Source organism: Neofelis nebulosa, chromosome 1 (assembly GCF_028018385.1).
Source record: "Neofelis nebulosa isolate mNeoNeb1 chromosome 1, mNeoNeb1.pri, whole genome shotgun sequence".
Taxonomy (NCBI): domain Eukaryota; kingdom Metazoa; phylum Chordata; class Mammalia; order Carnivora; family Felidae; genus Neofelis; species Neofelis nebulosa.
The window spans coordinates 163,431,360-163,456,102 of NC_080782.1; the positions used below are offsets into that span (position 1 = coordinate 163,431,360).

Here is a 24,743-nt window from a genome sequence, read left to right on the forward strand (position 1 = left end):
ACAACCTCACTGGTCACCCAACACTCCCCCCCGCACCCCCAACCACCCAGAGCACAGCCATAGCCTCTGGCTTCTGGGTGTATCTGCCATGCCTCACGGCATCGCCCCCACTTCCCCATTGTATTCCAGCAGTTTCTGGAACTCCCCACCCCAAACACCAAATAAATTCCAGATGGATAAAGAAGAGTTTTTTTTTTTAATATAAAGAATAGGGAATATTTTATAATCTTAGGATGGAAAAGACTTTCTTAAGCAAAATATAAACCCTTATAAGGACAAAAAGTTCAGAGCAGCCAATCTCAAAATTTAAAGCTTCTTTATGACAAAAGATGCCATAAACCAAAGTAACAACAACAGACTGGGAGAAAATATTTGCACATAACAAAGCAATAAGACAATTAATGACTTTAGTATAAATACAAATGGCCAATATACACCTGAAGAGTTGCAGAAAATCACTACAAACAAGGGAAGTGCAAAGTATATTTAAATACACATACTTATATATAAAATATACAATATGTATTATATAATATGTATAAAATATGTAATATTTAAGTAGTTAATCTATACTACATAATAACCATACAATTATATCTTTTTCTCAAGATAGGAAAACGTGTTAATATCCAGCAATGATAAAGATAAGGGGAGGGAAATATTCTCATATACTCTGGTATAAGTGCAAAAGGGCACAGCTTTTTGGGCAATTTGGCAGAATGATAAAAGTGTGAGGTTCTTCTCTTACAATTTCATTTCTGGATATCGTAGAGAAATGCTCCCACGTGCCTGATGAGACCAACACAGAGATACCCATCTTAGAATGGTTTGCAGTAAGGAACAAGTTGTAGCAATCAACATGTTGACCAACAGAGGAGTGTTTACATAAGTTAGGACAAAATTATTTGCAGTAGTTAATTATATGTTAATTAATCTTTACGTACTGACATGCAAAGATCTCCAGGGCAAAGTGTTACCTAGGAAAAAAATTAGTGTAAGATCAATACAGAGGATACGATGCCATTTACGTACAGGGCAAAGGGAAACCATATCTTTGCACAGGTTACCTACTGCTGTGTAACAAAACACCCCAAGTTAACTTTCCTGAGCCTCTGCGGTTTGGGCAGGGCTGTGCACTCGGTGTCACCTGGGGTTGGAACCACCTGCGGGCTTGCTCGTGCGTCTGGTGGGAGGCTCTGGCTGCCCAGAGACTCTGCTGAAGTTGTGGCAGGAACACCCATCTGGCCTTGGTGGGTGGCTGAGTCTCAGGGTGAGCCTGTGTGGACCGGGCTGGGCCGGAGCTATGCTGCCCTGTCCACCCTCACCTGGGTAGTCTTGAGGCCTCCTGGCCGGCTGGCCATGGTCTCCTTCTGAGCGCAGGCTGGAAGGTTCATCCAGAGGCCAGGGGAGGGGAACTAGGCCCCGCCTTTAATGGGAGGAGTGAGAAATTTGTGGTTTCAAAACCACCAGAGAGGCGTGTACGTAATACACTGGACAGAGATCTGTGAAGACAGATGCAGCTGTGATGCTGGGGAGGTTAGCAGGGCTGGGCAGCGTAGGTGGTGGTAGATTTGGTCAGTGTAGAAACCCAACGTGGACTAGCTGAAGAACAAAAGGGTTTTTTTTAATTTCTTTTTTTAATTTACATCCAGGTTAGTTAGCATGTAGTGCAACAATGATCTCAGGAGTAGATTCCTTAGTGCCCCTCCCCCACTTAGCCCATCCCCCCCTCCCACAACCCCTCCAGTAACCCTCAGTTTGTTCTCCATATTTATGAGTCTCTTCTGTTTTGTCCCCCTCCCTCTTTTTATATTATTTTTGCCTCCCTTCCCTTGTGTTCATCTGTTTTGTCTCTTAAAGTCCTCATATGAATGAAGTCATAAGATTTTTGTCCTTCTCTGACTAATTTCACTTAGCATAATACCTTCCAGTTCCATCCACATAGTTGCAAATGGCAAGATTGCATTCTTTTTGATTGCCGAGTAATACTCCAGTGTGTGTGTGTGTGTGTGTGTGTGTGTGTGTGTGTGTGAACGTATGTACACACACACCACATCTTCTTTATCCATTCATCCATCGATGGACATTTGGTCTCTTTCCATACTTTCACTATTGTTGATAGTGCTTCTATCAACATTGGGGTGCATGTGTCCCTTTGAAACAGCTCACTCATATCCCTGAGGTAAATACCTAGTAGTGCAATTGCTGGGTCGTAGGGTAGTTCTATTTTTAATTTTTGAGGAACCTCCATACTGTTTTCCGGAATGGCTGCACCAGCTTGCATTCCCACCAACAATGCAAAAGAGATCCTTTTTTTCCGCATCCTTGCCAACATCTGTTGTTGCCTGAGTTGTTAATGTTAGCCTTTCTGACAGGGGTGAGGTGGTATCTCATGGTGGTTTTGATTTGCATTTCCCTGGTGATGAGAGGTGTTGAGCATTTTTTCATGTGTCAGTTGGCCATCTGGATGTCCTCCTTGGAGAAGTGTCTATTCATGTCTTTTGCCCATTTCTTCACTGGATTATTTGTTTTTTGGGTGTTAAGTTTGTTAAGTTCTTTATAGATTTTGGATACTAACCCTTTATCTGATATGTCGTTTGCAAATATCTTTTCCCATTCTGTCAGTTGCCTTTTAGTTTTGCTGATTGCTTCCTTCACTGTGCAGAAGCTTTTTATTTTGATGAGGTCCCAGTAGTTCATTTTTGCTTTTGTTTCCCTTGCCTCTGGAGACATGTTGAGTAAGAAGTTGCTGCAGTCGAGATAAAAGAGGCTTTTGCTGCTTTCTCCTCGAGGATTTTGATGGCTTCCTGTCTTACATTGAGATCTTTCATCCATTTTGAGTTTATTTTTGTGTCTCCTGTAACAAAGTGGTCCAGGCTCATTTTTCTGCATGTTGCTGTCCAGTTTTCCCAGCACCACTTGCTGAAGAGACTGTCTTTATTTCATTGGATATTCTCTCCTGCTTTGTCAAAAATTAGTTGGCCATTGTTTGTGGGTCCATTTCTGGGTTCTCTATTCTGTTCCATTGATCTGACTGTCTGTTCTTGTGCCAGTACCATACTGTCTTGATTACAGCTTTGTAATACAGCTTGAAGTCCACAAAAGGGCTTCTTGACTCGCACAATTAGCCATTCCAGGGATTCAAACGATGCCACCAGGGACTACACTTATCTCTGTTTTCCAGGCAGACTTTCTCCACGTGGTGGGCAAGGCAACCCCAAGAAGCCTCAGATCCAAATCTCACACCTTAGCGGTTCCAACAGAAGAGAAAAGTCACTGTGCTGGTAACCAGAAAAAGTTCCGGGAAAGATGCATAGCCATGGGCTTGGGGTGCCTGCCTGCCCCCACACTCCCGCTGGGCCAGCAGTGGGCACTGTAAGCAGCCAGGTCTTGGTGGCCTTGGTGGCCTTGGTGGTCTCTTCAGCAGCTGCCTACTATTCTTACTCTGATTTGCTTTGGGAAATCTCCTTTCTTGTGGTTGCTCTTGGGTACGTATTTCAAACATTTTCCCTCCTGCATGTGAAATATATCCAGTCTTTTTACTCTTTGAGGCTTGGTCCATCGTATTGATGAGGAGTCTTTCGTGGCTTCCATAGATTGAGACACCAATTCTCTCAATGTTATGTGTTTGATTTTATTGTCTTCTTTATTGGGGGTGATCTTCTGCTTTTCTGCACTTCAGGAATATTGGCCTGGCACCCTCAGCTGTCAAGATCCCAAGCTGCCCTATTGTCAAGGGGGACAGAATGGTTCAGGTGACAGAACAGTCTTGTCACACACACACCATGGTGTTACCACTTCCCTATGAAGCCAGAGATGTCATTTGTTGCCTTCTTCCCTACGCCAGATACTAAAAAAATATAAATAAAATTGTTCTAAGACTCTTACTGTGAAGTAGCCTTATAGGAGCAAAAGAAGAAATAAAATTAGCATATCCATCCGTGTATTTTGTTTCCGCAAGACATTGGCCCCGCTTATAACAGTAATCCCGCCACAGTAAGTTTTTGCCAGTATGAACCAATTTGCTCCCCTGTGGTCTGTTCAGCTGTTTTGTATTTTTCGAAAAGTAGGTTGTGCTGGTACAAACTCAGTGGCAGGAATTGCAGCCTCTAAGATTTGCTCCACACCGGCAGGTCCTGTCAGAGGTTCTTAAGTGTGAATGATGTGCTTACTGGACACTGAATGTTCAGATAACTTTTAAATACAGAGTAACATGAATAAACCTGCAAACTGTTTTCAGAATTGTCCTCACACATTCTGTTCTCACCCTTCCCTTCTGCAGCTCAGTTGGGTCTCTCCTTTTGTTAATATTCTTGAGTCCAGGAATAAGGTTTCAAAATTTGCAAAGTGAAATGCTCCTTATTAGCCTTTGACACCGAATGATGAGCCGTGAAAGGTTCTAGGAAAGTCCATCCTTATGGGTCACTGCCTTCAACTACCTGATGTTTTCTGGCAGATCTTTGTGCCCTGAGAGTATTTCACTGTTGGCCAAGTTTTAATCATGTTTAGGGAGGAGATCAATGATGCAAAGTGTCACAAATATTTTGAAAATCATGTGTATTGACCACAGAATAATTACAGTCCTCACCACCTAATTTTTACTTACCTTGAAATATAAAAGTTAGGGCGCCTGGGTGGCTCAGTCGGTTAAGCGTCCAACTTCAGCTCAGGTCATGATCTCACGGTCTGTGGTTTCAAGCCTCGCGTCGGGCTCTGTGCCGTCAGTTCAGAGCCTGGAGCCTTCTTTAGATTCTGTGTCTCCCTCTCTCTCTGCCTCTCCCCCGCTCACGCTCTGTCTCTCAAAATATGAATAAATGTTAAAAAATTTTTAAAAAATAAAGTGTGCAAACATGTTTAAAAAAAAGAAAGAAATATAAAAGTTAATTTCCATTCCCTGAGCATATCCCAAGTAATGTGGAAAGAATGAAGCCAAATCCAGCCTGGTTGCCATGGTGGCAGTGTAATTACCCGTTTTAAACACAGCATCTATCAGGGCAAGAAGGATTTTAAAAATGGAAAAGTTTACTCCAAACACAGTACCTGACTGTCCAAGCCAGACTCGTGGCTCAGCATCTAGCAAGCCATCTGCCCTTGGCCATAGTTGGGGCCACATGTGTCTTCTCCACCTGTGCAGAACTGTTCCTCAGGTCACATCTGTGAAGATCTCATCACCACCTGTCCCCAGCGCCACTCTGCTTCCTGGATTTTCTGAAAGGTTTCTCTTCCATCTCTGCTTAAGGCCTAGTCAGTCCGTTACCATTAGTTGCAGCCAAAAGATGCTTAAATACAACAGTAGAGAAAACAAATAACTATCAAGCAATCTCTCATGCAGAAATAAATTTGGGAGACAGCAAACCATTTCAAGCATCTTTGTAAGTGGATAAATTGTTAATAAACCCTACAAACAATTATTTACATCTGTTCTTTTGAAACTTCATAGTAGAAAATATCAAATGCATTGGGTGACCAAAATCTAACCAAATTCCATTTCTCAAATATTAATCATTTAGAAATACTGCATTTCTAACGGCCTATACATCTATCCTAAAAACATTTCCTTTACCCAAGTTTGAAATTCTGTCCTAGGGTGTGATCATAGAACATTTAGAAGTTAGAAAAGAAAATGTCAAAGAAAGAAAAGAAAATGTCTTGTTTTTCTGTCAATTCACGGATCGATTATATACTTAACACACATCTACTGAAGGCCTCTGCTCTCTGCAGACAGCAGCTCCCCCCACGCCCGCAGGAGGAAGGCCAGCCCCAGGCTCAGACGGCAGCGTGGGCACTGGCCTCGGTGACCAGACCACCCAGGTCTGGCTCAGGAGCCTTACCACTGACTTGAGTGCCTTCATCGTTCTGGGCCTCAGTCTCCTCACCTACACACGGAAGTGACTGAGCTAATTTTGGGTCTACTCGGATTCAATCAAGAGGGGAGTCAACAGGACGATTACCATGTCTCTCCACCCCTGGGTCCTACACAGAGAAACAGGGTCATTTCTGGAAAAGCAGCTGCAGCGCCCCCCGCCCCCCGCCAAAAGGACGGAAGACGAAGCCGCCACTGTATTTTACAGCTGGACTTGATGTTTCTCTCCAGCTGTAAGCAATCTCAATTCCATTTTTTGTTTAATGATTACTTATTTTTGAGAGAGAGAGAGAGACAGAGCATGAGTGGGGGAGGGGCAGAGAGAGGGAGACACAGAATCCGAAGCAGGCTCCAGGCTCCGAGCCGTCAGCACAGAGCCTGACGCTGGGCTCGAACCCACGAACCGTGAGATCACGACCTGAGCCAAAGTCAGACGCTTAACCGACTGAGCCACCCAGGTGCCCCTCAACTCCATTTTCCAGAACACATCTGTTAATTGGAATGATCAACAATGGACCAGAATTGTGTAGGATTCAGCATCCTTAGAGTGGGTGCGCACATTAGCTGGGCTCATCCCCGGACTGCGGGACACGCACGGTCACAGAGTTGTCTGGGAGGATGCTGGGCGAGAAAACTGACCTCCCCAAGGTAGGCTGTACTGGTCCGCCAGTCCCGATTCAGACCTTCTGACTTCACATATCATTCTGCACCTGGTAAACTGCGTAAAGTCTTAGGGGTGAAATGCAATCCTAAAACTGACTACGAGGCGAGGCAGGAAGCATGCGAGAACAAGGCGCAGGTGCACCTGGAGGGAAAGCCTGTGTGTGCTGCGCTCGGCAGCATCGGTCTTTCCTTCCCGTAAGAAGCCCAGCCACGAAGACCCCAGGCTGACCACCCTGATGTCTTATTCCGGCTCTACTCCTGGACCACGTGAGTTTCTTGGATCTTATTGTTTTTGTGGTCATAAACTGAGGGTAATTCCCTACCACACTGGGAAGCAAGGACAGAGACGAGACCACTGTAGACACCTGGTTCCACTCCTGACATCAGTTACTTTGGGCCAACGGTGCCACGGCCTGCGACCCGGCGCGTCTCCTGTGCAGGATGGTGGCTAAGAGGATACAGGCTTTGCAGCCACATGTGGACCCCCTGCCAGGTCGTGGCATCCTCTCCAGGAACACTAACATCTTCCCAGGCAGGGCTGTTGGGAAGATTTAACATACAGTATACATGGTGCCTGCACACGCAGACGATACATGGCGGCTGTTACTTTTATATGTTGGCTGAATAATTGAAGGTTGACTCAAACCTGACATTTTCTTGTTTAGTAAGAAAACTCTGGTTTAAAATGAAGCACCGAATGGCACAAATCAAGACTTAGCCAGTTACTGTTTGCAGGGACTTCTTTTTAAGTAAGGATTTCTCTGTTTTGTTTATTCATTACAAGTGGGGGTAGGGGCAGACACAGAGATTTCCAAGCAGGCTCTACGCTGTCAGCAGAGCCTGACATGGGGCTCACGCTCACGGCCCCTGAGATCACGACCTGAGCCGAGATCAAGAGTTGGACACCTAACCAACCGAGCCACCCGGTTGCCCTTCTAAGTAGGGATTTTAAGTTGAGAAAGCATCGACCCCATCTTTATGAACAAAATCAGGTAATACAAAGTATTTGAGGCAAGAGAAGTGAGCTAATGCTTTCCTTCATTCCAGTTAAAACCATGTATTTGTTGTCCTTTTTTGGTGGGTTGGGGGAGCGGGACACAGCACACTGGTGTTTGGTCTGTGAGGGAAACAAAGCCCCCACAAAACCCTAAAGAGGCCCTTTTGGTACGTGACGGACCTCTCTCCTGCTGTTCCCACCCCCAAGCCCTCCACAAGCTTGCAGACGGAGGGTAAGGAGGACACGAGTTCCTCAACAGCACTAAATGATGACTAGCCAGTTCTCCAGGTTAAACGAACCCAGAAGTCTACCTCCCAAATTGCTTAAAAGCACCTGGGCCCCAAGACTAAAGAGCTCAAGCTGAAACAGCGGGAGACCGACAGCCACGAGACCTTGTTCCGTACATGTAGTGATCGCAAGCAATCAGCAATTCCTTTAGACAGACGGTGCAGAAAGGCTGGTCGCCTGCAAAAAAAACACATCATGTCTTTAAATAGTGCGTGGACAAAATGTTTGTAACTCTGCCTAACGAGGTTTGATACCTTAATACATTCCGGAACACTATGAACACGGGATACAAAAGGATATTACGAGTAAACATCCGTTCTTTCCAAAGTAGGTAGATAGTAAGACCATGCCTTTTATGTTGGTACACGCGTTATTACGTCAGCACTTGCAGCCTCTTACAGCCTTGGGTACAAAGACCAGCACACCCCAGTGTCGTCTGGGTGGGTGGCCTGTGGGTCCTGCCACTGCGGTGTTCCTTCTCAGGACGGGCATGCAGGCTCCTGTGCCCCAAGAAAGCCATGCCACGGCTGTCAGTACACACCGGTTACCTGGATGAACCAAGGTCCTCAGTCCAGGTTAAAATGAAGCATTCAATTGGGACACCTTGGGGCTCAGTCGGTTGAGCGTCTGACTCAGTTTCGGCTCAGGTCATGGTCTCATGGCTTTATGGGTTTAAGCCCCACATTGGGCTTTGTGCTGATGGTGTGGAGCCTGCTTGGGACTCTCTCTCCCTCTCTCTCTCAAAATGAATAAACTTAAAAAAAAAAAAAAAGACTTGTTTAAAAGTAAATAAAAAGAGGTATTCATTCTACTGCAAAGTTTAGACTGTCTATGTGAAGCGTAGTAACTCAGTTATTAAATACAAACAATGGATGGCTGCCAGAGCAGGCATGGGCAAAACGGGTGAGGGGGTCAAAAGATACAAACTTCCAGTTGTAAAATATGCCAGGGATAGGAGTACAGCAGGATGACCACAGTTAATAATACTGTATTGCACATTTGAAAGTTGCTAAGAGAGTGAATCTTTAAAAAGTCCTTATCAACAAGTTTAAACAAAAAAAGTTTAACTGTAGTGATAGGTTAACTAGGCTTACTGTGACGACTTCATAATACATAGAAACATTGAGTTATCGTGTACCTCTGAAACTAAAACGTTACAGGTCAGTTATACCTTAATTTAAAAACTCTTTTATAAACAAAGAAATCTAAGCAGCTGTTCCACATTAGCTAGCCTGGCATTCATCTAGTTTCACAGACTCTGGCCCCCTTGCAGTGTTTCCCACGGCCACCTGCATCTCTCTACTGTATCTAATCATGACCTAAAGCCTAAAGCTTGACGTGCTGAGTACTCACGTGTGATTTTACTGTTCACTGGAAATAATAAAAGGGATTTAAAGATCACTAAGTCAACAAAATCTTCCTAGACCATCAAATCCAACAGAATCTGCTTCTGTAACGTTCCGTATTTTTAGAAAAAAACGCCTAGGCTTTTGTCCTTATGGGAAACTTCATCAAAGGTAGGGGAAAAATACCCAGCATTTGTCTTATCCACTTACCCTGACTTATTTCTCAGAGGCACCTTTTACGAAATAGGGGTTTTAAAAGTGACCCGTGGAGTTAAGCTGTTTATTCAAGATCAAACCCCTAAGGGACAAAGATGGGTTTAAACCCAGCAAAGTTTAGCCTCTGTGTGTCTCTACTACAGCCTTTTACATACACCAGAACTGTATAAATATGAAGAAATCCAGTATTAGCAACTGTGTTCTATTCAATCTTAACTCCCATAACTTCACTTTCAGTGTTAGCTCTAATTAAAATAGAAGTAGAAAAAGCAAATGGAATTTTCTAGAAGGAAAGATTCTTTTGAACTACTTTTATTGCCACTGGACTGCTAATCAAGTATCTTAGCTTTTTATTATTTGTCTAGGTTAATCTTAACACTCAAAAAGATTCTTAAGGGGCACCTGGGTGGCTCAGTCGAGCACCCCACTTCGGCTCAAGTCACAATCTTGCGGTCTGTGGGTTTGAGCCTCATGATGGGCTCTGTGCTGACAGCCTGCTTCAGATCCTCTGTCCCCCTCTTTCTGCCCCTCCCCCACTCACACTCTCCCCCAAAATAAGTAAATGTTAAAAAAAAATTTTCTTAAATGTTTTTGAAGTTTTGCCTTCTTGTAGATCCTGATACGCAAAAAGGTCACATTTGAAGGTATAATGAACTGCAATTCGCATTTCTTCACCAGACAGTTCTCTATGACAGGGATTCACTGTAAAACACTGAGGGATTTCCATCTGGCACAGATAATGTTCTCGGTGTTCATCAAATGAAGTAAACACTCAGAAAACAACCTAGTGTTTACCCAGAGCCCTGTGTGCTCCAGCGGCCACTCAGTTCTTCCTGGTGACGGCTTCATAAGCGGCTACAAGGCAGACTATACGAAAGAAACAAATTCTCTTCTCCACTTACCGCTTAGAAATGTGAACCATATTATCCCCTATAAATGAAGTTGGTCTACATCAGAAATCAGCAAACCTCTTGAGCGCAGGGCCAGAAAATAAGTAATATCAGCTTTGTGGGCCATTTGGTCTCTGTTGCAAACAACTCTGCCATCGTACAAAAGCAGCCACAGACGATGCTTAAGCGGATGAGAATGGCTGTGTGCCAATAAAACTTTATTTATGGACACTAAAATCTGAATTTTATAATTTTCATGTATCATAAAACAGGATTTTTTTTTAACCATTTAACAATATAAAGCTCATTCTTGGCTCACGGGCCCTACAAAAACAGGTGGCAAACTGGATTTGGCTTATGGGCAGTATTTCCCACCCCCTGGTCTACATATATATTCTGCTTTGACATTTATTTGCTGGCAATTAGATAACTTCTACTTCGTTATTAAGAACGACAAAAGAACTTGCTTAAGGCTTCATCTAAACTGCTGGTATACAAATTTGTAAAACAAAAGTTTAAAAATTACTTCCATCCAAATTAAATATCCTGCTAGAGGAGCAAAGAGACCAAATTTATCTCTCGACCTCGCGTCTGCACAGCTCTCGTGCACACACAGGAAACACACCTTAGTCCTACAGTGGCATTTGATGACCGTGAGACAAGCACAGGGTCGCTTGGAAATGCACATTTACGCGCCTTAGGTAAATGAGTATGGCCACACTGGGGTGTGTGATGGCACAGAGTGATTCCAAGTTCCATGACCAAGCCACTTCCATGTGGTTTCATAAAAAATATGTCCAATCACTTAAAAAATGGCCACTTGGGGAACAAGCCAGTATATAAGATGTTTGCCAGGTAAAACTTAAACCATTTCCTTTTCTACAAAATAATCTTCAAATTTAAAACCTTTATATTGAATTGTTAGATGGACAGACATTATTAGAGCAAGAAACAGATTTGCTACGGGCTATGTTTGTAGCAATTCGGCTAATTTTTTTCAACATACTCATGAAGTGATGACATTATTTTTATTGAAATAGCAGCTACGTGAAATCTCTTTCCACATTTACTGCGTTAGGTTGCTTCCAGGCCACCCCCAGCCCAGCCAACCAAAAACAAAAAACAAATCAGTCTGAGACTCACTTGAGTGTTTAATTCAAACCTATATTTGTAGTTTCTAAAATGTTGATCCACAGACCACTCTCTGGTTACACGTGTGTAAGCAATGAAAACAAAGGCAGAGAATCCCGGCCATCCCGACAAAAGGAACAGCTCCTTTCCCAACATCCTTTAAAAATACACATGGGACCGTCTGGCACATCAGCGCGGGCGGTGGTGGAACACACGGGCTCCTGGTGCTCTCCTCCCTGCGGGCCCAGCTCCGCCAACTACCTGTTGTAAGCCCGCTCCTTTTTGGATTTCTCCAGGGCCTTGTCCATGGTTTTCTCATTCTCCCCTCGACACTTGGGACAGTACCACTTGCCCTTTGGTTTATGATTCAGCCCCACGCAGGAGAAGTGGAACCACTCGATGGGGCACTCGTCATTGTCGCAGCCGATCATTTCTCCATAGGAGACCTGATTGCACAGACAGTACGTGGGCTCGTTCGGGTCGATGGGAAGGTCTGCAGGGGACGCCTCCCTCTCGGCTTTGGCCTTGGAGCGCTTCTTCTTCTTGGAGGCTTTCGCCTTCTTCTCCTTGGGCGTTCCCGAGGTGACATCATCATGGTCGTGATGATTGGCCGCGTTCTCCCGGTTCTCGTTGTTGCGCTGCCGCCGGGACCTCTTGCTGTTGGTCTTTTCCGCCTGCGTGACGGTCTCGCTCTTGGACTTATCCTGGCCGGCTTTGCCACTGTGGCCAGTGGTGTCATTGACCTCCTGGTGGGCCTCAAAGAGCTCCACGTGACTGTCCACCTGCCTGGTCCGGTTCTCCACCAGCTCCACCATCTGACTCACGATCTGGATCTTCTCGTCCCCCAGCTCCTGGCTCCGAATCAGGGCTCTCTGAATGCAGTGTAACACTCTCCTCTTCTGGACACCGTCTGTCTCACGTTTAAATTTCTCATAGTACTCATCCAGCTCCTTTAGGATTTCTGCAGAGGGAAAAAGAAGCATTACACCCATGCCACAAACACTGCTGAACCTTTTATTTGATTCTCCAGTCTAGGAGAAAGCCATGGCGAAGCACAGAAACGATCGCTGCAAGATTTCCTAGGATGAAAATCCTGCAACCTACAGGCCTTTCGAGGGGGCACCGTTTTTCTCTATTGAAAAAAATCCCTGGAACTAAATACAGATGCCAACACCGTTCCGGTTCAGCAAGGTGCCGCTCAGAGCCCCCCAGGGGGCTCTGTGCATTCAGAAGCATGAGGAACGTTTCTCGGAATGGGCAAGGACGAGGAAAAGTTTAAATTTAGATGAAGTGCTGGCACCCAAACTTTTATTTTCTATAAAATTAATGATTTATGTCCTATATTTCCATTATTTTATTCAAATATTCTTCTAACTTAAAGGCCTGTATTTCCTTCATTTTAATGTACCAATGTCTAGAATACCCTGTTAGAGAACGTATATAAATAGTACCCAGTGACCCAGAGCCTCAGTTTGTCACATCTTTCTCCTCCTACCACATTATTCCTCCGTATTTACTGAAAACAAGAATGGTTTGTCACAATAAAGCCCAACAACCTAGCTTTGCTTTGAAACAAGGGTGTCACATTTTGCTTTCACATTTACTGCTTAAGACAATACACATTCATATCTATAAAAACAAACAGATTTTAAAACATTACCAAAAACAAAAACCCTCAGTACTATATTTAAACCTTGTACAGGGGATGCCTGGCTGGCTCAGTCTGTAGAGCATGTGACTCTTGATTTTAGGGTTGCGAGTTCAAGCCCCACATTGGGTATAGAGATTACTTAAAAATAAAATCTTACAAAACAAAAAACCAAAAAGCCCCAAAAACTCTGTACAGACACTATATGATTGGAAAATGTAACTTGGGAAAATTAGGAAATTTCCCAAGAAATAAAAGTTGTTAAATTATCTTGATCAAAATAAATATTCTTGCCAAAAGCTATTGAAATACAAATAGAAATTCCCAGTTATTTTCCCCAAACAGTAACAAATCTAAATAGAATCAGGGGCACGTGGCTTAGTCGGAAGAGCACACAAATCTTGATCTCTCAGGGTTGTGAGTTCCAGCCCCATGATGGGTGTAGAGATTATTAAATATCAATAAATAGTATCAGATTTTTTTTCCCTGAAACCCTCTGTAGTCTCTTAAAATAATGCAATTCTACTCTCCAACCAGGAAGTATGTGTATGTATGGGGCCGGTGGTGAGGGGGGCAGGGGAGCAGTCGGTGATGTATAAAATGTAACCTGCAAGGGTTCCAGATCTTATCTTCAAATAGTTATAAGGCATAAACCTAACACTGAAATAAACACAGGCACTTAGGCCAACCCTGAAGCTTACCTAAATGTAAGTATTCTGGGGTGCCTGGGTGGCTCATTCCATTAAGTACTGAACTCTGGATTTCACCTCAGGTCATGATCTCAAGGTTCATGAGTTCAAGCTCTACATCAGGCTCTGCGTCGACACTGACAGTGTGGAGTCTGCTTAGGATTCTCTCTCCCCCATGTTCTCTTTCTCTCTCTCTCAAAAATAAAGAAAACAAAAAAGAGAGCTCTGAAGATACTTCCTAATTGAACAACGTAGACTATCTGCCACCAGAAAGGAGGAATGCCACAGTCTCATAGCGTCTTAGAGTAATTCTGAAAATAGGCTCAAGGCATCTAAGTTCTATTTCATAGATATTAAAATATGAGTTTCTGCAACGTATTTTTAAATTGATTGCACATTACAAAACTATTATCTGGTTTAATCAAGTAACTTTTTTTTTTTTTTTTTTTAAGTTTATTTTGAGAGAGAGCAAGCAGGGGAGTCAGGGAGAGAATCCCAAGGACGGTCAGCACTGTCAGCGCAGAACTGTACACAGGGCTTGAACTCACCAACCTTCAGATGAACCTGAACCACCGATTCAGAGTTAGATGCTTAACCAACCAACCAAGCCACTCAGGTGCCCCTCAAGTAACCAAATTTCTAACGACAATGTTACTCTTTGATAGAAGAGAGAACGATTTTATCTTATTGCTAATATTAAATTCAGTAAGGTACGGCTTCTTTTATATCACAAGCAAACTTATATCCATGTGAGGCCTCAGTCTTGGGAAAGAAACAAAAATGACATCACAAAATTACCAAGAAGTAATTCTGTTCCCTACACAATGGCTTAATTTCTGAGACTCTCCAAGTACACCGTTCCATCAGCAAAGCCAGTTAAGTACACAGTGTAACAAGACCACCACCAGTTCTAACTGCGCAGGTGCCCTGCCAGGACACTTTCAGGAGATTCTTCAGTTCCACCAGCTCAAACCGCTGCTGACGTTCCTTCTGAAACGCTCCACACCAACATAACTGTAGGCAAGCAATGGTACCACGGAAAGAATTTAAGGATTAAGTGAGACTGTAGCAAAACTTAATGTGATCTGGCCAATGTATAAAAGGCTGCACTGGTGTTCTTTATGAAGCTGACTTCCATTGCGAGGTGGGTATTTTTAAAATACTTGAAACATAATGCAAAAATAAGTTTGAATTCAATAATCCAAGCATAACCTCAAATAACATTTAAAATTGGTAAACTGGGGCGCCTGGGTGGCGCAGTCGGTTAAGCGTCCGACTTCAGCCAGGTCACGATCTCGCGGTCCGTGAGTTCGAGCCCCGCGTCAGGCTCTGGGCTGATGGCTCGGAGCCTGGAGCCTGTTTCCGATTCTGTGTCTCCCTCTCTCTCTGCCCCTCCCCCGTTCATGCTCTGTCTCTCTCTGTCCCAAAAATAAATAAAAAACGTTGAAAAAAAATTAAAAAAAAAATAAAATTGGTAAACTAATTATAATCCATCTTTATGAAGTAGTCTCCAGTTGATGCGTACTAAGCAAGTCTGACCCGCAACACAGGCCCTTCGAACGAAAAGCCCGAGTGTTCCCACGTACGGTGCACACCCCCACATGCACAGCGGAGCCCCCAGGCGAGGGGTGACCATTACCGACAGCTCACTCGGCGGCACCGGCTGCCCGCGGGCACGCCGTCTTCCCCGCAGGAGCAACCAGCCCCGCCGCGGGTGCAGGCTGTACTGGAGACACCTGGTCCCGAAGCAGCAACAAAGTAACTTCGAGGGGATGCTAGATGAATTCACAAACACTGTCATCTTGAAATTTCCTGTAGGCGCTAACGGACGGTGAGGGCGACAACGACTCCCTTTGACCTCTGCACCGAGTCGCCGTCCCGGCTCGCCCTGCGCCCGGCCCCTGTCCCCTCACGCTTCCCCCGCTCCGCGCGGACCTGGACCATCGACGGGCCCGGGGAGGGAGGCCTGAGCTACAACCCCTGCAGCTCCGGCACCGGGACGCCGCCATTGCTCCGCGGCCGGAAATGGCCAGGCTCGAGCCCCTGAGGGACAGGGGCGGGGCCTGGCCCCCAGCCAATGAGGAGGCGGTCAGCGGGCGTCGCGCCCCGCCCCGAGAGCCACCGCCTGTGGGGATCGCCGGGCCGTAGGGCGGAGGCCGAGCGGGGCTCCAATCACAGCACAGGATCGACGAACACGGCCCACCCCAGCAGCGCCAATGGCCAATCCCAGGCCGGAGGCCGGGCGACCCGAAGACATTCAAATCAACTCGACCCCCCTCCTCCTCCCCGCCCCTCTGAAGAAAAAAAGAAGGCAGCGGAAACAGAGACCCGTGCCAGTCACTGCGCAATGCCCACCCTCCTCCGGCGCAGCAACCAATAACTCAGCAGCGGATGGATAAGGACATTCCATGGGGGACGCCGAGACCAATCACAGGGAGGCCAAAGCGGGACGTTCGCAATATGCTAATAAGACCCCTATAAAAGTCGCTGCGAAGCAGAGACTCGGCTAGAGAGCGCAGGGGGCGCCATGCCCGCAGGGGTGCCCGTTGCGCTTCGGGGCGTGCAGCTGCTTCCCACCTTCCCCCCCCCCCAACGCTTCCGTTTCCCTGCTGCGCAGCCCTGTAAACATTAGTAAACTCCGAGTGACGATCCGCGTCCCATACGCAGCCCCCACTGCCGTGCCTGACCTGGCAGGAAAGTTTCCCCAACAGCCAACAATTCCCAGCGGACACGAACCCTCCTCCTCTGTCCGGAACTCTGGGCAGCCGGGACTGCAGAGAACGACCCACAGGTCCTCTCCCCTGCCATGTTCCTCTGCAAACAGACAATCTTTGCCCGCGCCCCCCGAGCACAGATGGGCGACTTCCTCGACCCATCCTCCCTTACCTCTCTTCGTCTCCCCTTCCCCAGCGCACGCACAGAATAAAGCCCTAGCCCTCAGCGAACTACACCCGGCCGCGCCGCCCCCTACACGGCGGCCCTCACTCGGTGTCCAGCTCCACGGGAGGCCCGGGGGGCTGCGCGGGGGCGGAGGCGGCCGGGGCCACACCGCGCGGAGTGCCGACCCCGGACTTTATATAACACTCAGATTCGGGACTGGGTGGGGGTGGCTCCGGGGATGGCAAGCAGAGCAGGGGACCCGCCGCCCGCAGCGCCCTCCCAGAAGCCCTGCGCGCAGCCCCGTCGCTGCGCCCCTCAGCCCCAGCTACCGCGGCACATCCCTCCCTCGGCGCCCTAGCCTGCGCCCCCCTGCGCCCCCTCCCCCGCAGCACCCCGCCTCGTCACTTCACTACAAAGAGCGCTTTGCTCGCGCAGCCTGGCATTGAGACCTCTCGTTCCTCCTTCCTCCTCCGTGTCCGGGCTTCGTGCACAAGGACCTTGGCGAATCAAAGACGCTCCAGACCTTTTGTTCCTGCCCGGCCGGGGCCACCTCCGCGGGCCCGCGGCTCCTCCGGGCGGGGAACAGGACGGCCCGCGGCCCCGCGGCGCGCCGCGACCGGCGGGGATGGAGCGGCCGCCCCCGCCCATCCATCCCGCCGTACCTTGGTATTTCGCGTCGATCTCCCGCATCAGCGAGACGTTTCTCTGCAGGTCGAATGGCAGAGACTCGATGGAGTCCAGGTAGTCCTCCACATAGTTCACCAGGTGGATCTGCTCCCCGTTGGCAGGGCTCAACATGGTTCACCGAGGTCCCCGGCGACTCGGCGCGGCTTTCCGCTTCCTCCAGCCCCCGCCCCCTCGGAGCCCAGCGCTGCAAAATGCAAAGCTCCCGCCCGCCGGCGCCCCCCCTCCGGCCGGCCCCGCGCCGCTACATCTGCGAGCCGCGCCGCCTGGGCCCGGGGACCCGGCGCCTGGCGGGCCGGGCCGGCGCTCGGCGGCCTCGGGCGCGGGGCGGGCGCGGGCTGCGCGTGCGGGCGCGCACCCCGGCGCAAGGGCCGGGGCCGGGGCCGAGCGAGCGCGGGAAGGGGCGCGCGCCGCCCGCCGCGCCGCACTTGTCCAACGTGGAGAACCCAAATACCAGTTTCAAACACTTGGGAAACATTCGGCCCCCCGCACCGCGCATGCGCCCCGCCCCCCAAGGCCCCCTCCCCGCGGGCCCCGCCCCCGCCGTATCACGCCCCTCACCGGCCCGGCCGCGCGGGGGTGTGGCTTTGTCTGTCACTTTGGCTGGGGAAGGGGTCGCGGGAACAGGGGCGGCGGGCGAAGCGCAAACTTTACTAGGAGTTTCGCACTTGGAAGCAGAGCCTGTCGGGCGGCAGTGCACGCCCACCGGGGAACGTGGGGAGCAGCCGGCCTCGCCGAAGACCCGGTCGGAACCGACTTAGTCGTGGTACCAATGCCGCCGAGGCCATCGCTCGCCTGGGTTGCCACCTCCCTATCCACACCCAGCCCCTCACTCTCCAGGGCCCCGCCGCGCAGCCGGGCATAAGTAAGGCCCGAAACAGACTGGCAACGCCAAGACCCAATCCGCTCGCCGCCCTCCCTCGATAGCCCAATCAAACCGAAGGAGAGGCGGGACGAGTGAGGATAACCCCTCCCACGCTCTTACTACGAGAAACCCGCGTCCCGCGGGGGGCGGAGGGAGGGGGCGCGCCGTGCAGGGCGGAAGTGGTGGCGCATGCGTACTTGCACGGCCAGGGAAGCCATCGGCCCGGGAGGGAGGAGACCTACCATTAGGCGGCCGGACCACCGCTCCCAGCAACCTCAGCGGCTCGCGCGCCTGCGCGGTCCTCACCGCCTTCCCTTTGTGTCGCCGGCTGGAGCCCAGTGCCGAGCGGCTTGGAGACAAAGGGGCCCAAGAGGGGCGTTGCATTCATAGCCGGGCTCCCGCAGAGGGCGGGCGATCCCGACCCCATCCCGACTGTGCCCTGGGATCCGATCTTATTCGAAAGGCCACTCAGATGGGGGCGGGGCAGGCGTCCGGGACCCGCTCCCCTTGCCATCTCGGCCTCTCCCCTCCCCCCACGGCCTCTCTCCCCACCCTAAGCTCCCGGATTTGGGTTTTCTGAAAAGCCCCGCGCAGACGGTCCCGTTGCCTAGGCGACGGACCAGCGCGCAGGCCCGCCGCTTCCGGTAGAGGCCCCGCCCCGTGGGCGTGGCCGCGCTCCGCCTTTGTCCTCTGGGCTCCGGCCTCTACGGCCACAGCTGGTGCCTCCGGGGCGGGCCTCCGCGGCAGCGATCCTGTGCAGCTCGCAGGCTTCCTTCCCCCAGGTGGGCGGGGTGTCCTGTCGGGGTCTCTGACCGCGTAGCTGGCTCAGCTCTACCTGCTCCCGGTCTCTGCGGGCTGAGCAGGTGCCCTGGATCCCGCGGGATGCTCCTCCACAGACTCCGAGCCAGGGCGCTCAACTGCTGTGCAAACTCGGAGTGCTCGGCGAAGGGAGGCATGTTGTCAATAGGCCAGGCCATTGGCGATTTTTAAATTACTGTATGTTAGGGGCGCCTGGCTGCTCAGCCCGTGGAGCCTGCGACTCCTGATCTCCATCCAGGCAGTGAGTTCCAGCCCCAAGTTGGGTGTAGAGATTATTTAAAAATAAAATCTTTAAATAAAAAGTAAAGAAAAATAAATTACTGTGTGTAAGCCACTAATATTTCAGATCAGCCCGACTTTTATAAAATAGGTTGTTATCCGGTGGTACTCATTCCAGCGATCGTACGGCATTTTGTGAGAGGGATGCCAGTAGAGCAAATGAGACTAAATCGAGCTGTTTTGTCTTTGAAATGGTTGGTTCTCGTTCCAACATTGTTGCGGTGATAAACGACGAAGAATGTAGCACTTTGAAGTAAATAGATTTGATCTTCACTCTTAAACCCCTTCATCCCTTCCCCACATCAAAAGAATGCTCGCTTTGATAATTGGGAAAATAGTTATTTTACTTATGGATTCACACTTCTTTCAGTCTTGGCTCAGTTTAAAGCAAACGATGAAGTTTCATTTCATTTTATACAACAAAATGTATTGGCCACTAGTCTGCACGAAAAGACTTGAATACTATGACATTATGTGACAATAGAAATGGTATATGGGATAGAGATAGGATACAAAGTTGAATAAGAAAAATAATTACTAAAAAATAATTACTTTTCTCTGAGAGCAGACAAAAAATCTTAAAGTACTTATTAGTAGATCTTTGCATTTATTGGCTCTAGAATGAGTGTTTGTCTGAATTTAAGAATAAAGGTAAGACATAATTTACTGCTTCCAGGGATAAGCCAGTTTGAACTAGGGTATCTTTAAAAAAAAATTTTTTTTTAATGTTTATTTATTTTTGAGAGACAGGGAGAGGGGGAGGGTGGAGCGGGGGAGGGGTAGAAAGAGAAGACCTATAATCCAAAGCAGGTTCCAGGCTCTGAGCTGTCAGCACAGAGCCTGTTGGGGGCTCAAACTCAGAAACCATGAGACCTGAGCCCAAGTCGGAAGTTTAACGCACTGCGCCATCCAGGCGCCCCTGAACTAGGTTATCTTTTTTAAAAATCACGATATTATCTGAATAATGATTCCTTTCATGTTTCCATGGTCTTCACAGACACAGAAACAAAAGGTTATCTTAATCATTCAACAAGAAATATTTCGTGAGTGCCAACCAGGTGCTAGCTACTGCTTAGGCCCTGGGGATACAGCAGTGACTAAGGAGCTTACATTCTATAAGATAGTTTACCCTGTGGGCTAGTCAGAAAATATTTTATTAGCTTTATAAAGTTCTTAAAAAACATAACAATGACTTAACAGTTTTCTGAACAAGGTTAGAAGACCAAAGGCTAAAACGTAACTATGATCGTGCATTTTAAATATACTACTAAGGAAAAGTAATTTTGAAAATACATCGAAGAACCCTGGCTGTTTTAGTTCTGCTCTTTGGAGTGTGTTGCAAAGATGGATATTACATTTTTTTTCTGAATTATATTTCTAGTTTAACTGGTGATACTCAAACTCATGGGAGAATAAAATCAGAAGTGAACATACAGTTTTTGTTTGTTTCTTTTCAGGTGCTTAAAAAAAATAACACATTTATTTCAAACTTGAAATACCTTAAACACTGTGCTACCTTATCTACCCTATTTTGGGTTTGCAAGACTTGGCCTTAAAAGCAAAGGTATTACTGAGAACTACGTTTTTCGTTGTCATTAAGGACTAGGAAATGGCGTTCAAGATACTTTGAGATCATTATTATTATTTCTTTTTTTTTTTTTTTTTGAGAGAGAGGAAGCGAGCAAGCAGGAGAAGGGCAGAAAGAGAGGGAGAGAGAGAGAATCCCAAGCAGCCTCCACACTGCAAAGCCCAAACCCATGAACCATGAGATCATGACCTGAGCCGAAATCAAGAGTAGGACGCTTAACCCGCTGAGCCACACAGGTGCCCCTGAAATCATTAATTCTAATATACTTCTTTGTTTTGACCCAGCGTGAGGACGAGTCCCTCCAAATTAACAGGATTCTCTTTTTTGGGAATATATTTGCTAATCTTCCCAGTCATTTTTACTATACCTGAATATTCAACCTGCAAAAGGAGTTGTATTTTAATTATTCATAATTAATCATATTTTAATTATTCTGTATCATTAAATAGAGGGTTATGTTTATCATAGTTTTGATGATTTCCAGAAGACTTAAGAAAAAGTAGAATTGCTGCCAGTTAGGGCTGAACATATTACACGACCGGTTTTCTGAAGACAGAAGATCCCATTGTTCATTTAAAAGTCATGACTTTTCTATGGCCAATTCAAACATGCCAGCTATATAGATTCACGTGTAGGATTTGGTCTTCAGTGTTACTAAATCTGTTTTCAAAACTTCTAGCCTTTCCCGTGAATTCTGTGTGTTGTCACAGATTGCCTTTTGTTCATTTTCCTCTTTTACCGGCACATCTAATATCTGGACCAGAGCTTTCCCTACCAGATATTTTACTGCCCAGATTTCCTCCCACAGGCACAACAGGTGGATTTCACAGAGTAATTCAGCAACCCTTTGCTGAATTTAATCTGCTTACAGTGAGAGAGTTCAAAAAAATTTACAATCTCAAGTACTCAGAAAAATACACACATTGTACTACAAATAAGAGACAGTAACAAAGGAACCAAAATAGGGATGCAGAGAGCAAGGGAGGGATAACGTGCCAGTAGGACTTTGAGGAGTCAGGGAGCCTGTGCTTAGCACTGAGGGAGAAGTCGCCTAATTCTCAACCACAGGTTCTAACGCTTCAGCACTATGCATTAGAACAGAGTTTACGTTGGATTACAATTTAGCTTGAAGCACAATTGCAGAATTAGACTTCAGGGATCTTGAAAGAAAGAAAAAAATAAGGAACATACCATTTTGTCTCTGGTTAAGAATTTTCCTTTCAACTGAATGACCAAAACAAACCAAAAAAAGGAAAGAAAAGAAAAAAAAAAAACTTAGGGACCTCTGTGCGGTTTTGAGAAATGTAAAAACAAAGGGGATTTCTTTCTCTTTCTCTTTTTTGAGACATTGTTTTGCAAGACATCAGTAAGGGTACTTTTGTCAAGACAATATGAAAGCGACTTCAAATGAATCCGCCTTTTAAAAGTCCCACTGAAACCGCAATTCAGATTGTTTTTGTTCTCGAGAGGAGATGATATAGAATGTTTAACGTTAATGAATCCCAAGTAGACACTTCCCACTACTGGCACTTGATGAATGGGGCGGTTTCCAAGCTTTGGTCTTGCATCCGGAGACAGAATGCTGTCTTGGGGTGCAATTGTGCCTTGTGCTGTTAAGTGGAGACGTGCTGTGTGCGTCTTGGGGTATCAATATGCTGTGCTGGGGTGCACACGTGCCTTGTGCACATTGGGATCATACGTTGCTGTGTTGGGGTGCAGACGTTCTGTGTTGAGGTGATGTGTTTGCTGTGTGTGTGCGCTGGGGCACAAACGTGCTGCGTTGGGGTGCTGATGTGCTGCGTGTTGTGTTGGGGTGAGACGTGCTTCCTGAACAGGCGAGAAGCCGGAGGCGTGTGCCCGCACGGTGAACTCCGGCACAGGCGGGAGGTGGGCACCGGCCCTAATTCGTCAGCGCACAGCCCGCACGACGGGCTCCAGGGAGAAGAAGGGCCCCCTCCTCCGGACGCGAAGGAGCGCTTCTTCCTACCTCCTCCCGCGCCCGCGCCGCGCCCCGCCCCCAGCGCCGCAGCAGGCGCCACAGGCCTGTGGGAGGAGCCGCGGCCACTTCCCGACCCCTTCTTCGGGGGTTGACAAGGCCGAGGCAGGTCATCTTCCGGAATGGGCGGGCAGGGCTGCGACCCCTTCCGGGATGGGCGTGGCGTGGTCAGATCATTTTCCGGGTTGGGCGGGGCCTGGGCGTCCGCCGTTCTGGGTTGGACAGGTCACGGAAAGCCTTTTCCGGGGTAGGCGGGATCTGGAGGCCCTCTTCCGGGTGGGCGGGCCCAGTGCGAGTCCCTCCCGGAGTGGGCGTGGCGAGCCTGTCCCGCGGCCGCAGGTCCCCAGGCTCCGAGCCGCGCGCCTGCAGGCCATGCTGCGAGCGTGCGGGGCGGGCGTGGGGCCCCAGCTTCTGCGGGCGGCGCTGGGCCTGGGGGCCTGGCCCGGTCCGGAGCGGGCGGCGTCGGGGACGCGCGGGCAGGGCTGGCTGCAGCCGCCGGGCCACGACACGGGCGTCAAAGTGTACAACAGCCTTACCCGGAGGAAGGACCCCTTGATCGTGGGCAGCGCGGACGCCGCCTCCTGGTAGCCGCCGGGGACCTGGGGGACCGGGGTGCTGGGGACCAGGGGCGGGAAGGACTGTGCGTCGGAAGGTTCTCAGGTGGAAAGCATTCAGTAAGTGACAAGTGCGTGGCGGCACAATTGGAGATACTGTGCTGTAGTCACGGTACTTGACAGGCTTGGGCTGGGAATCCCCCAAACGTGGTTCTATGATACCCTGAGAATGTGGTGTCCTTTCTTGCAAGTATGATTCACGTGATGGATTGTAACTGTGTTCCTAGGTATAGCTGTGGACCAACTGTCTATGATCATGCACACCTTGGCCATGCTTGGTGAGTGACCCCAGTTTGATTTTTCACGCTTCAAGCGACCATTTATTTTGTAAAGAAAGAGTCTTTTGCAGGTTTTTTCCATTTCTCAAGTGGCAGCTTAATACCGAATATAGTCCTGGTGCTGTGGGAAGCACACCTGTTAACAGTCTCTCATTTCGTTCTTGTAGTAGTTCTAAGCACTCATGCCCATTTCACAGGTGAGGAAACTGAGGGAGGCAATGAGGAGCGGTGATAAATGACCTGTTTTGGAATTAGATGTTTAATGCTATGAGGCCATTCCAGGGTTTAGGACTCAGCTGGTGAGTTATTTCTGGCCCCACTAACTTCTTTCCAACTTTGGACAAGCCACTTTATTACCTTGAGTCCTGCTTTCTTTATCTTTGTGACGGAGACGATAATTGTGTCCATCTTTTTTCAACCTGCACAATTTTTTGAAATAACGCCCATACAGTGCTGCTTGCAGAGTGCCTGAAGTGTGACGCGTGGTGGGGACTTCACAGTTAGTGTGAGGAACTTCCCCGAGGTCACACATTCAGGAAGCCTGGAGCCTGGTGTCTCTGATCTCCCAGGTACTCGCTTTCTCAACCTGCTAACCATCAGCTGCACTCCTGCCTACCTTTGTCAGAATTGCACTTTTCCGAATACTTTCTATGTTCTCTCATTCGTGTTTTAAACTTGTTGTGTTTCAGACCTAGACTAAAAGTGAAAAGCTACCTGTACTCATTACCCTTTTTACAAAATCATGTATCACCCAGGAAGTTTGGAGCATTTTTTGTGTTTTGTTAACATCAGTGGTGTGGGAATCCTTTCTTCCTTCACTGTGGGCTAACTTAGCGTTACTTGTAAAAAGCATATCTTGACCTCTTTATTGAAGTATGAAATATGTTGGGGAAGTATTAAAAAACAAGAACTCTTCCCAACCTGGAAAAACCTCTCCACAAAGGCAAAGTTTATTGTTGAGTAACATTAAATCAGAACGGGACGTGGTCACAGGCAGCCCGCTAACAGG

The 24,743-nt window shown here is 47.9% G+C and overlaps 2 protein-coding genes and 1 long non-coding RNA gene across 7 annotated transcripts in view; 1 reads left to right on the top strand and 2 right to left on the bottom strand.

Moving 5' to 3' along the window:
* Window positions 1-299: 299 nt before the first annotated feature.
* LOC131519529 (uncharacterized) lies at window positions 300-9,864 on the bottom strand. The gene is made up of 2 exons (XR_009265693.1): window positions 4,607-9,864; window positions 300-1,602 (listed from the first exon to the last, which is right to left on the bottom strand). It is a non-coding gene; the product is annotated as an uncharacterized LOC131519529 (long non-coding RNA).
* Window positions 9,865-11,406: 1,542 nt separating this feature from the next.
* Window positions 11,407-18,613, bottom strand: ING1 (inhibitor of growth family member 1). Of its 3 annotated transcripts, none has more exons than XM_058742636.1 (2): window positions 18,403-18,613; window positions 11,407-12,355 (listed from the first exon to the last, which is right to left on the bottom strand). In XM_058742636.1, the coding sequence occupies exons 1-2, from the start codon at window positions 18,542-18,544 to the stop codon at window positions 11,652-11,654; spliced, it is 846 nt and encodes a 281-aa protein (XP_058598619.1). In that variant the 5' UTR covers window positions 18,545-18,613; the 3' UTR covers window positions 11,407-11,651. The 3 variants fall into 3 exon arrangements, with proteins under 3 accessions (XP_058598619.1, XP_058598629.1, XP_058598637.1); XM_058742646.1 differs by lacking the exon at window positions 18,403-18,613 and adding an exon at window positions 17,274-17,754; XM_058742654.1 differs by lacking the exon at window positions 18,403-18,613 and adding an exon at window positions 13,744-13,897.
* A 4,516-nt stretch (window positions 18,614-23,129) lies between these two features.
* Window positions 23,130-24,743, top strand: part of CARS2 (cysteinyl-tRNA synthetase 2, mitochondrial) — a 44,757-nt gene continuing 43,143 nt past the window's right edge. Inside the window, exons 1-2 of one of the 3 annotated variants that reach the window (XM_058742673.1) lie at window positions 23,130-23,426; window positions 23,684-23,734. In XM_058742673.1, coding sequence (XP_058598656.1) covers window positions 23,215-23,426; window positions 23,684-23,734 — 263 coding nt within the window. In that variant the 5' untranslated portion in view covers window positions 23,130-23,214. The remainder of the gene's footprint in view (window positions 23,427-23,683; window positions 23,735-24,743) is intronic. The other 2 variants (XM_058742687.1, XM_058742681.1) reach the window with 2 other exon arrangements.